This window comes from Lissotriton vulgaris, chromosome 7, assembly GCF_964263255.1.
Source record: "Lissotriton vulgaris chromosome 7, aLisVul1.2, whole genome shotgun sequence".
Classification (NCBI taxonomy): domain Eukaryota; kingdom Metazoa; phylum Chordata; class Amphibia; order Caudata; family Salamandridae; genus Lissotriton; species Lissotriton vulgaris.
In genome coordinates, this window is record NC_141695.1 from 680,357,069 (window position 1) to 680,370,284 (window position 13,216).

The window sequence follows — 13,216 nt, forward strand, 5'->3', positions numbered from 1 at the left end:
GCCAACGGAGCGCTTTCGACACCTTCAGCTCTTGCATTGGGCGACGTCGCCTGGAGTGGTGGACGCTGCTACCAGACCCTTGACGAAATTCGAAACTTTTATCCTTCACACATCCACCATGAAGGGAGCGATCTCTTTTCTATATAAGCTGCTGTTAGACACTACGATGTCCCCCCGGCCTCGGTATCAAGATCACTGGGAGAATACACTGGGGAGGGACATTTCCGACAGCGAGTGGAGGAGCTTGTGGCGGGACGTGACAGCACATAACCATTCTACCGACCTCAGGGAGGCCCATATGAAGCTTCTGTTCGACTGGTACTTGTATCCATCTAAACTACACCGAATATTTCCAATTACCTCAGGTGCTGGCGGGGCTGCGGGATGTTGGGAGACTTCAGCCATATTTGGTGGGACTGTCCCACCATCCGGCCATTCTGGACCGAGATTCTCTCCCACATTAAAGATATGCTGGGTTACCCACTCCCAAACTCCATGGACTTTGTTTTCCTGGGCCTTAGAGACCCACTGCTTGAGCACCAGACCAGGGCTGATAAGCGCATTATGTGGCTATGCTTGGGGGCGGCCTAGCTGACTTTGGCAGCTGCTTGGAAAAGCCCGTCCGCCCCTGCCGTCTCTTTGTGGCATGCACGGCTATGGCGCCTTTTGGGTATGGAGAGGCTCTCAGATATCTTCCTGGGGAATTTTAAAAACTTTATGTTCAATTGGGGCCCCTTGGTGAGGTTTTTGTCCCAAGGCCTGCCTTCGGCTGTTTGCCCGTCAGCGCTGCGGGCGCTTCATCTCTTCCAAATTTGATTACCGGTATGACTGATGCTGATTGTATGAATGCTGGTCGCCACCACTGGGTGGGGGGTGGGTGATGGGGAGGGACGGGGGGCGGAGGGGTGGTAGTTGGGGAGGTTGTTTTTCTCTTGTTGCGACTTGCGGTGCTCCCGAGAAAGGACACTATGATTATAGCGGGGCTTGGGTTGCTCTTCCCGGGCTGAGGACACTGCACCGATTGTTGGAACTTCCGGGCACAATTCGGACACTGTGATGGGCAGGCCTTATCGTCCGAACTTTTGCTGCCCTAACTGGTTGCCGCCCCCTTTTGATGCAGGCTCTGACTCCCTATTGCCCCTTCCTCTGCGTTAATAATTTTTAGCACCCCCTGTGTGGGGTTATGTGGCGGAATGTCGCCTGTTTCTTTCTCTCCTTTTCCTTTTCTTGCTCCCTTTGCACTATTCCCCTCCCTTTTCTATTTTTCACCTTGCATACTATAAATAAACATTTTGCAAAAAAAAAAAAAAGAAATTGAGTCCTAGACAGTTGTTATTTAATCAGTGTAGAAATTGGTTGAGTGTGTCCTCATTCACATTTCAAATCAGAAAAATGTCATTGGTGTAACGGCGCCATAATGGGACGCCGGATAAAAATGGGTTGATAGGGGAGAGGATTATCGTCATTTCAAGGTAATCCATGAAGAGTATGGCTAAGTTTGGGGCAAAAACAGCCCCATTGATGTGCCTTAACCCTGCTGATAGTATTCACTGTCAAAAAAGAAAAAAATCCTTGTAAGGCAGAGTTCAAGTAATTGAAGTGTGAAGAGAGTGGGAACAGTGTGGGGGCGAGGTCTAGAGTCGAGCACCTGTTGGATGACAGTCATTGCCAAGACCTGCAGAATATTTGTGTACAAGGATTCGACATCCATTGTGCACAAAATGTCAGACGTTGTTTCAAAAGGGTGGTGTTCAACTAAGTTTAGCATTGCCATGCTGTCCCTTACATAGCATTCTGTCTTTGCTACAACATCTTTATGAAAAAGTCCACGTACTGGCCAAGGGGTTCCAGTATGGAGCCGCACCCAGATACTATGGGGCATCCAGAGGGACTAGTGAGATTTTTATGGACTTTCAGGAGAGTGTATATCACCGCCATGCAGGGTGACTTTAAATTCAGAAAGAGGAATTCCTTTTGGTTTAGGAAACCTTCTGATTTGGCAGCAATCTGAAGAATAAGGTTTTATATTTCCCTCGTGGGGTTGGTGGGCAATCTGCAGTAATGGTCAGTGTTGGAAAGTTGACGTAAAATTTCTGATTTATATGCTTCCTTTTCTTGCAGGACTATTCCTCCGCCCTTATCGGCAGATTTTATAATGAAGGATTCATTTTTTTTAAGGGTCTCAATGGCTTTTTTCTCTTCTAAGGATATGTTGTAGGGAATAAAACGTTTTTTTATTCTCAAGTAGTGAAAGATCCTTAAGTACTATTTTTTCGAATGTAACTATTTCACCGGGAATCATATTTCCAGAGGGTGAAAAAGTGGATGGGTGAAGGAAAGGCGTGTATGCGGTGGGGACAGGAAAAGGGTTCTGAAGAAAATAAGCATGTAACCGTATAAGTCTGAAGAAGCTCAGTAATTCAGTCTGTAGTTCAAGGAAGTTAGGGTGGATAGAGGGAAGATGAGGAGCGACAGTTCCGAATCTGCAAGGGTGTGCTTAGAAAGGTGGGTATGATTTGTGAGTGCACATGATCATTACTGTCTACCATTGGTAAAATTTCTGGCATGTCTGTCGTTCACCTGGGGGATTGTGCCATCGTTGTTGCTGCTTCACGCGACCACGTTTCGGGGGTTCGCTCTAGCCCCTGCAGATTCAGCTAAATAATGATTTCAGCATTGTGCAGTTCATGAAATGGGTCTACTGATATACATGAAAAAGTACAGTAAGATATGTATTGTAGTCGAAGTAAACATTCATAAAATACTAATAACAAACGACTTAAAAGAAAGTCTTTAAACCATAAAAAGTTAATTTATACTCTGGGTAATCTGTTCACCATGCATTGGTGACTATCACTTCCTGATGAGGATATTTCTTAGGAGTCGTATATGGTTTCATTCAATATAAACCAAAGTATCTGCCAACTGCAAGCATTTCAACTAATTTACAAAACTGAACAAGGCCATGAAGCGACAAGACCATTTTTTTTAATGAAACTTTGACTAAATACATCATTTTGAAAAAGTCAAATAAGAACTTTGGGCACATGATCTCAACAGATTCTGTGTCTATATATTTCTTTCCTGTGTGGAAAGTGCATCACTCTGCAATCTTTCTTTTTAGCTTTGAACGAGGCCTCTACGTTTTCCCTGTATTGGTCCTCCATGTGGAGTAGAGGAGTGATCAAATGTGCTATGCAAGTTTATGGTATAATCTTCTCAATCTGCTTCAGCTCAAAACATCACGGTAAATACTTCATGCGTAATCTGATTTGTATTCTCTCTTCGATACAAGCGAGTCTCCTACAAGAAGTTAGGAATATTTATGCAGCAAAACCATATCATCTCACCCATCTGACCTCACATTCAGTGATAGCACTTGTATACTAATTTGAATGCGTATCTGATTGGATACAAACTGAAAAATATGCACCTCATGTCCCTACATTTTTATATTCAGATTTGACAATTAAATTTCCCTCCCCATTTCAGGTTTCCAAAGTTTGCATATTTATTGTTGATGATACTACATCATCTTTATCTAGGTGCTTGAATTGATGTAGAAAACTCGATTGTGAATGTAGGTCCTTCTGTATTGGAAGCTCGAACTGTGTGGCTGCTGCCATGTCTTCTTAATCCGCATTTGTTTATTTACTGTCAGGTTATGAGCGGCATATTTAAGGCCTGAGGCATCAGAGCTCACTTTCAACTGAACTGTGAATTTCCCAAATAGAGTAACGTTTGAATGTCTGCTTTTTAACATCCTTAGAATGGAGGGGCAGTTGGTTAGTAATTATGTCCTTTTCTAACATACTGACACATTGGGTCTACACAGTTTCCATTATCTAAGATTACACTTACTTGCACATAATTGACGAAATCTTCTTTGCTGAGAGCTCTTCTGTGTATTTTGTACTCAAGAGAAGACACCTTCTTAATTACTGCTCTGTAAAAATAGAATTACAAAACCCATAGCCAAGTTAAAATCAGACTAGAGACAAAAAAAGTGCAAACGTTAGAAAACATGACCACATGCCTTTTTTGTCTATGCACACAGGATGTGAACCAACATCTGCATATCAATGAGGCCCACCCCCAAAAGGGCTCCAATTCAAGAAACAGTTGAAGATGCATCTCTTTAAAGACTACTATAGCCATTTCTCTAATCCCTTGTAGACTGATCCTTGCCTTGACCCTGCATAGTGCTCCGCTGCCTTATGGGTAAATTGGCACTGTACAAATACCACATACAAACAAATGTTTTTCAGTGGTGACCAGGCATATAAAAATAACTCAAGATTTTTATAGTGTATTAGCATTGGGCAGTATTTAAGCCCTTTACAATTATTATATAACTAGCACACATACAAAAAATGAACGAGTACAGAACCAGAAGACAAAAAAAGCCATGATTATAGCTCATTGGAATATGAGGGCAACATCATAAAATGGTAAGGAAAGAGGAAGAGAAGGGATGGAGGATTCAGTGTTGTAGATGGTAGAATAATTCCAGAAACAGCTGCTTCGTGAAGGGGACTAGAAGGGCCTGGGTTCCAATGGTGATTGGTAGAGAGTTCAATCCTGAAATCGCACGCCCAGAGAAGGAGAAATTCTGATGGTCGAAGTTGAGAGTCTGAGGGGTCATTCCTTCCACTTCATAGGTTTTGTTTGAAATCCAATGACAGGCAGTAAAGCAGAAAGGTAGGGAGCAATGTTTATGTGGTTTACAGGCAATGCATCATAACCTGAACGTGATCCGTGCATTTAATGGTAGCTATCAGCTTCTGAAAAACGTGGGGGGCGGGGGGGGGGGGGGGGGGTATTGGAGGAGGTAATCAATTAGGCTGGGGAGTAATTTTTTAGGAATCCCAGAATTTGATGTAACTGTCAAAATAAAGTCTCACGATCACAAGTGTGTGAACTGCTATTTTTATTCACTCTTTAGAGTTGAGATGTTTCACAAATGTCAAGGAGTTATGGAAGAAAGTTGTTGCTTTGGCCATGTTGTTAATGTGTGGTATAAGTGACAGGGCGGGATTGGAAGTAAATCCTATAGTCTTTCCAGTTACTGTAAATGCAGAAGGGAAATCATCAATTTTCAGGTCCTTTAAGAGCTGGTGATCCCGCTTGCATTAGTGAGAAGAGGAGAAACTCCACTTTGTCTGGGTAGCATGGAAGGAAATCGTTCGCCATCCTACTTTCAGTGCACCGAGGCATAAATACACCACAGATATGTCCGCAATACCTATTGTATGAAGGTTAATTTGTAGGTCATCAGCATACTGGTGGCAGGACCACCAAGTGACGAAAGTAAGGTGGGGATTTAGACTTCTGTCATTTGTTTTCCACATTTCAGAATATTCCTCCAAAATAACCATACCAAGTGTATTTTGAACAGTGACACTGCAAAGATTGAGTTTTGAGAATGCTCTTATGGGACTATATCTCCACTGAAATGCATTTCCACAGCATCGCGGATGTGGATTGGTGAGGACAGACAAGAACCCTCTCGATACACCTCTCAAGTTCATTCAGTACTCCAACATGTGAAGCAACTTGCAGTGATCATCTGTATCGAATGACACCAAGTCAGAACAGATGAGTGGGGAGGAGTCTCCTCCATCCAGTATGTGATTAACATCAATCAGTTGTTTCAGGACAGTGGCCATACACCAGTCTAAATTATGTGCATAAAGTAAGGGCTCATTGAGACTAAATCATTTACCTGGTTAGTAATGAAGTATTCTTAGGCTGGACAAAGCAGATTTTATACCAGGTGGTTCTTTAGAAGTAAGTCTGAGTCAAAAGAAAATTAGTTTTTTTAGAATAGGTATTTTGGCCAGTCTTTAAAAATTCCAGGAGGTAGCATTGTAAGTGACACTTGTTGATGATGGTGTGCCATGTGGTATTACAAATGTGGATGTTAATTTTTACAATGGCATTAAGTGTGGGGCCCATATGGTTGTTTACTGGTTTCAGATGTTTGATAAACAGAGAGCATTCCTCTGCTTAGAATGACTGTAAGGCTTCCAATGTGTTTTACATTTTTGATATAGTTATAGGTGAGCGACATCCAGAGGAAATTAGCTTTATCTTCTCACTGATTGGTATTATTTTATTTGACAAATATGTTATAATTACTGACATTTTATTGGGATTGTACAGGTGATGATCAATTCTAGGAACAAAATTGGATTTTGATGTAGCAGAAGATGAAGCATATTATGTTGGCTGCGGAATTTATTTGACCATAGATGAAAATATTTTAGATGGAATAATGGATTGCTTTTAATCCTTTCATAACTTTTTTTAGGTGAGGCTAGTAAGGTGGGGGATTTAGACTTCTAATTGTAGTGTTGGACAGTGTACTGCCACTTGAATTATAGGTTACTACCTATTTTCCGTGCTCCTAGGTATCACCCACTACTCTCGAGTGACTGTATAATAATCCGGTCTGCAGAACATTAAATTTAGCTCCGTCTCCTAGGGCATCAGGATGTGCTGATTAACCAGCTAGAGTTTCATACAAATTATATTTGCAACATGAGTCTTGTCACTTGTGTGAATTAATTTATTATTCAATAATTCCAATTTGTGTTTAGATGTTGTAGTCACATCTCGTTATGTATCCATTATTTAATCGTTTTTCAAAATCATTGTTTTGACAATCTGTATCACTATTTTCCCTTTGTTACCCGATGCATTTCGGCGCAATGCGCCTTTGTCAAGGGATTAATCTGTTGAAAAATAACAATAATGCATTCCATTACTCAAAAGTTATTTTGCCACCGATTTTCACATGTAAAATACATAAATGCCATATGTTTAACTTGTAACAACCTATTTCCACAACGTACATCAACATCACCTTCATTTTAGGATTACTTAAACGTGCTACAGTGTTTCGCTGATATAAATGGTTACTCGATGGGGGGCGTGGCCTGGAGCCGAAGATGGTGGACGTGTAGCTCTAGAGCTCCGTCTGTAGTCCTCCACACAAGCGAATTATCCTGATTCCCCCACCTGCAACCCACCTGATTGCTGTACCTGAGGCCCTGCTGGAAGCGGAGCGGTGTTTCTCCACTCTGCCCGCTCTGCTGGCGCGCTGATACGGCTGCTCCGGCCGCGGCCTGCTGCTCGTGGTGAAGCCCCGGGCTCAAGTGGGCAATCTCCCCGGCCTCCCCATAGCCGCTGGCGCGGTCCGATCGGGACTCCGCGCCGGAACACAGAGGCGGACACCAGCGGCAGACACCGCCATTGAAGAAGCGCCCTGCTCCTACAGGACCCTGCGGCCTCCCTCTCCGCTGCGGAGCCCTGCCCGGCCACCCTGCTGGGGGACCTGCGGAGCGAGCGGAGGCTTTCCCTGACCGGCTGGCCGGCTCGCCACCAGCCTACACAGTGAGCGAGCCGCCTGTTATCTGCTGCGCTGACCGGGACTGTGGGGCGGGCGGCGCCAGGCTCCTGACACCGGCGCTACTAACCGGGCTTGCTCCGGACCTCCCCGGGCACTGCAGGCCTCACACGCAGTATCATCGGCGCCATCTTGTCTTCGGGTCCCGGACGGACAGTGTCCCCGGCCCTGCGCTGAGGCATCTCCCTGGCCCACACACTTGCCGACCGGCGGAACTGCGACAGGGATCTCACGCGGAGTGACGCACTGTTGGGGTCAGTGTGCCCGGCAGCAAACAGCGGACAGTGGACAGCAGACCCTGGATATCCAGACAGCCAGCCCCAGCCAGTGGTAAGGGGGTGAGACACGGGCGCTGCGGACCTGCCACCACGCGCTAGCCCAGACTTCTCAAGGGCTCCTGCGTGAGGCCGACTCACTTGACATTTGCAACAGACAGTCTTTCTCCCTTCATCTGTCCTCTTGGGAGCTAAGGTCACTTCTGCCCACGGGGCCCCCCGGTGGAAGCCGCCTATCCCGATACCGACGCCACGGACAGAGATTCCACACACTCCCTGCCAAACCCTGGGTCTACACTACTACCACCCTTGACCACCACACCCTGATCCTGCGGTGGACGCGGTCCGGCGTTCAGAGTAGACACGAGGGTGGGCGGCGGCGATCTGCTGTGCCCTTTCCAGCGCCACCCTGCTAACGAGATCCATGGGCAAACATAGGGGCAAGACTCATGAACAGGGCGCTGCGGCGGACCTGCAGTCCACGGGCTCCGAGGACCCGCTGGCCTCCTCCAACATGGACATCATTCCGCCGACTGGAAAAAGGTCCCAGGACGCAAAGTTGGACCTTATCCTCAACGAGATAGGAGCGACTCGCAAAGCCCTGGAATCGCGTATAGACAATATGGCGACTGGCCTATCGCTATTAAGGGCGGACCATAACAAATTGGCGGAACGAGTAGCGGAGCAGAAGATAGCGCTGAATGACCTAGTGCCACAACAGACGGAGCACTCCACGAAGTTGGAGGGAGTGGAGAAACAGCTCAAACATCTCTGGGACAGGGTGGACGAGGCCGAAGGACGAGCGCGCCGCAACAACGTCCGCATCTTGGGCATTCCGGAGAGAAGCGAGGGGAGGAACCCCACCCAATTCGTGGAGGACTGGTTACGAACGCTGGTGGGCCAAGAAGATCTCACTGCCCTGTACAGCGTGGAGAGGGCACATCGGATGCCTCCTCGGCCCCCCAAACCGGGGGCGCCCCCTCGTCCCCTGATCGCGCGCCTCCTTCACTACAGAGACCGGGACACTGTACTGCATGCGGCCAGGGAGAAAGCACCGATACGATTTGAAGATAAAAACATTTCAGTCTATCCTGATTTCACGCCCACCGTGCAGCGCGCCAGATCCACATTCATGGGTGTAAAACGCAAATTAAGAGACAGGAATATGAAATATGCGCTGCTGTTCCCTGCTCGGCTCAAAATTCTGCACGACAACAAATCCCACTTCTTCGACTCACCAGAAGAAGCCGAGGAATGGATGGAGGTCACTCTGACGCCACCGACCTCACAGGACCCATTCGAGGAGCACCACGGAGGCGGCCGCAGCGACCACGGAGACCCACCGGACCGACGGCACAACACTCCCAGCCCGGGACACCACTCGTCCCATGGACCCTCTGCGAAGACGCACCCTCCTGGTACTCGGGTGGCTAGCCGCCCGTCGTCAACTCACCGGCAGCAGCTCACGGAGGAGGCACTGGCAGCTCACGACGCGGAAGCACTTGGAGACAGGCACACCGCCACCACCGACACTCATACAGAGGTGTCTGGCTCAGTGGACAGCTTGCCGCTGTTCCCGAAGATTACAGCCCAAATGGCAGAGGAGTTCTGATCTGCTGAGAACATGATCCCCTCCGGGTGGTAATGTACAACTGAACTTCCCCCCCGCCCCCCTCCTTTCGTATGTGGTGGGTTGCATGGGGGACCCACTTTGTTGAGGACTAACTAGCCCATGCAGACCGTTCAGTGACAGTCGACAGAGGCCTGTCACCCCCCGGTATGCACACGGACTCCATTGACTTGTGCCCACGTTGGGCACCACGGTTTGGATCCCGGGCACGTTGGCTTGGGGACCTTTTTGTTCAGGGGTTATTTGTTTTCACGACACTCTCACCTTATCGCAACGCAGAACTGACATGGGGGCCCGGGCGTTTCACTGGGTCGCACCACACAGATGGTTATGGGGCCACTTAATAATTACCAACTGTGCACCTGGAACGTGCGTGGCATGGGAGCAGTGCAGAAACGTCATAGAATATTGGCCCAGCTTAATCGCAGGGGGACTCAGATTGCATGCCTGCAAGAGACACATTTGAACGCTGCTGAAGCTGTAAAGCTGCGCAAGAAATGGAGGGGACAACTATTTGCTACCTCCTATTCTGCGTTTTCGAGGGGAGCAGCGATTTGGTTCCGCGGCTCTGTCCCCTTCCAGATGTTAGAGCAAAGAATCGATAAGGAGGGCCGATATGTATTTGTGCGGGGGCTGTTAGACGGGGATGCTGTTGTATTTGGATGTGTTTACTCGCCGAACTCAAATCAATCGGAGTTCTTGTTAACAGTGAACGGGGTGCTGGCGGAATGGGCTGATCATCGTTGGTTTATTGGGGGTGATTTCAATGCTGTGCTTGATGTTACGTTGGATAGGTCACATCCCCCTTTACAGGCGACTGAGAGTAGGAAACAAGCGGATGCTCTTACTGGGTGGGCTGAGGGCTGGGACCTGACTGATGCATGGCGCAGCACACATTCACAAGAGAGGGAATATACTTTTTTCTCCCCACCACACCAGCTTCATACCAGAATTGACCACATTTTCTGTTCCCGCTCCGTAGCAGATGCAATTGTCCAGGCCCAACACATGGGGAAAACTCTGTCCGATCACAGCTCCGTAGAACTCACCTGGCAATGGGGCAGGCGACTAGCCCCCATCCCCACTTGGAGACTGTCTCCAGATCTCCTTGAGGACTCGGTATTCCGGGCCTCTCTGTCCGATGCTATAGTAACCTATTTCTCCACAAACATGAACACGGCCAGCACCCGTCAAGTGGAATGGGATGCATTTAAAGTCTGTCTGAGTGGGGCAGCAATGACCGCTGGAATGGGCAGGAAACGGGAGATAATTAGTCAACTGAAGGAGGTGGAGGGCTCCCTAGCGTCCCTAGAGAATGAGGCCGCCGGCACCCATGCACCCTTCACACCACTTCAGGAAGCTCTCATTCGACACGCAGAGCTACTGGAAGACCTGAGGCTCCTAGACTATAGAGAATACACGACCAGGAAGCATACACAGGCGGATAGAGCTGGCCCTCTTCTAGCCCGCCTCTTGCGGGACTCCCCAGTGAACCACCCCATTTTGAAAATCTTGGACCAAGCAGGCAGCCCAACTACCACCCAGGTCGGGATCAACACTGCGTTCAAGGAATACTACACAACGCTGTACAGCCCCCCCACAGCCCCTTCCCGAGGTTGCATTCGAGGCCTTCACGAGGGACTTAGCCCTGCCTCAACTTACTGACGGGCAAATCAAAGACCTTAAGCGCACCATCACTATAACTGAAATCAGACAGGCAATACGCGCCCTTCCAAAGGGCAAGACCCCTGGAACAGATGGCCTACCGGCCGACTTTTATGCAACATACATAGACCTACTGGCCCCACGGTTACACGCTATTTATTTAGAAGCTCTACGGACAACTACCCTACCGCAATCGTCTATGCAGGCGTTAATCACGTCCCTTTTGAAACCTGCTAAAGAAGGGCTTCAGATGGCTGACTATAGACCCCTGTCCCTTCTCAATACTGACTCCAAGATATTGAGCAAGGTGCTGGCATCGAGGCTCGTGCAATACGTACCTCAGCTGGTCCATTCGGACCAATGTGGTTTTGTCCCTGGCCGCAACACGGCCATGAACCTCAGGCGATTAGCCCAGCTCATGCTCGGTGACCGTGAGGACACGAGCTCCGAAGGCTGCATATCCCTAGATTTGAAACAAGCATTTGATTCCCTTAGATGGGACTATATGTTTGACACGCTGTCTAAATTTGGGATTCCACCCGAATTCTTCGCTTGGGTCAGATTGCTGTACACCGCCCCCACAGCTAGAGTGCGCACCTCAGGCCATATATCAGCCCCTATAGCTATAGCACGGGGCACCAGACAGGGCTGCCCACTTTCCCCCCTCCTCTTCGTCCTTGCCCTTGAGCCGATGCTCTGTAGGCTCCGCCAGATGGCCCCCCGATATGGCATTCTAAGACATGGGACGGCACATATAGTGTCCGCTTACGCGGATGATATTATCTTATATCTACGGGACTTGAGGGGCGACTTGAGCCCTATTGCCCAGGTCTTTGAGGACTTTAGGTCGATCTCAGGCCTGACCATAAGCGAATCCAAATCCTATGGATTCACATTTGCTGCCGCAGGCCTGGCTACTCCCCTACCCTTCGCCCCCCACGAGTTCCAGATGGCTGAAACCACCTTCAGATACCTGGGGATGCAGATCTACAGGGAAGCCGACAAAATGCTTGACGGTAACCTTGGGAGGGCCATCAGAGCACTGAAATCGCAGATACAATTTTGGCTCACACTACCACTCTCTATACCCGGCAGGGTGGCGATATCCAAGATGGTGATGCTCCCCCGCCTTCTCTACCACTTCACTAACTTGCCACACCTGATCCCAGCAGCAACCTTTAAGACCCTAGACACTCTACTCACCGAACTTGTGTGGGGGCACGGCCGCAGGCGTATAGGTCTGTCCAAGCTGCAGCTCCCCTCTGACGCCGGTGGCATGGGCTTGCCTGACTTTAGAGCCTACAACTATGCGTGTCAGCTGCAATGGCTGGCCTTCTGGGTAGCGGGCCGCAATCTTCAGGAGATCAATATGACGGATAGGGAGCATGCAATGGGGAGAATACACACGTTACTTTTGGCAAACTCGGTTATACCGAGGGATGCCCCGCCTCTCCTCAAACTGGCGATAACTTACTGGCGAAAGGCATTAAAGTATACGTCCCCTGGGTCGACTTATGCACCCACGATCCCGCTCTTGGGTATCCCGGTGGCCACGGGGACTCTATCGGCGGACTCGCTGGAACAATGGCATGACGCGGGAGTGTCACACGTAGGTGACCTGTTCGTGGAAGAGCACCTATTGTCCTTTGTAGACTTTAGAACTACCCATGGAGTCCCTTGTGGCACCTTCCTCCTACACGCTGGCCTTCGCCACTATATCGCACACAAGTGGTCCTCTGGAGGCCAAGAGCCAAATCCTCTTGTCACAATGCACTACCTAATGGGCACGGGCGCCCACCTGACAAGGTGGCTCACTGCTAGTGTTAAGAAGGGGAGGGCATTCGATCTGTCACCACTCCGGGCAGCATGGGAGGGGGACATTGGTAGGCCCCTGAGAGATAGAGAGTGGGAACGTATCCTTCAGTTTCCCAAAAAAGTAGCTAGGAACCCCAAGTTTAAGTTCATTCAATTGATGCTACTACACAGAACCTACCTGACCCCACACCGCATACATATGATGTTTCCTGATGCGAAAAGTAATTGCCCCCGATGTGACACCGAGGACGCATCACTAATACACATGCTTTGGCAATGCCCCAAACTAGGATATTACTGGACCACGGTTCATGATTCGCTCCAGAAAGCGGGCGCTCTGTCCCGATCTCCTACACTGGAATGCACGTTACTGGGGTTGGGGCCCTTACAACGCACCAGAACCGTGGCGGCACGTTTCTC

The 13,216-nt window shown here is 48.7% G+C and overlaps 1 protein-coding gene across 1 annotated transcript in view; it reads right to left on the reverse strand.

The window, feature by feature from the left end:
• Positions 1-13,216, reverse strand: part of UTP6 (UTP6 small subunit processome component) — a 391,901-nt gene that overhangs the window by 346,732 nt on the left and 31,953 nt on the right. Inside the window, exon 2 of the mRNA XM_086930881.1 lies at positions 3,862-3,946. Within this exon, the coding sequence (XP_086787007.1) occupies positions 3,862-3,946 (85 nt within the window). The remainder of the gene's footprint in view (positions 1-3,861; positions 3,947-13,216) is intronic.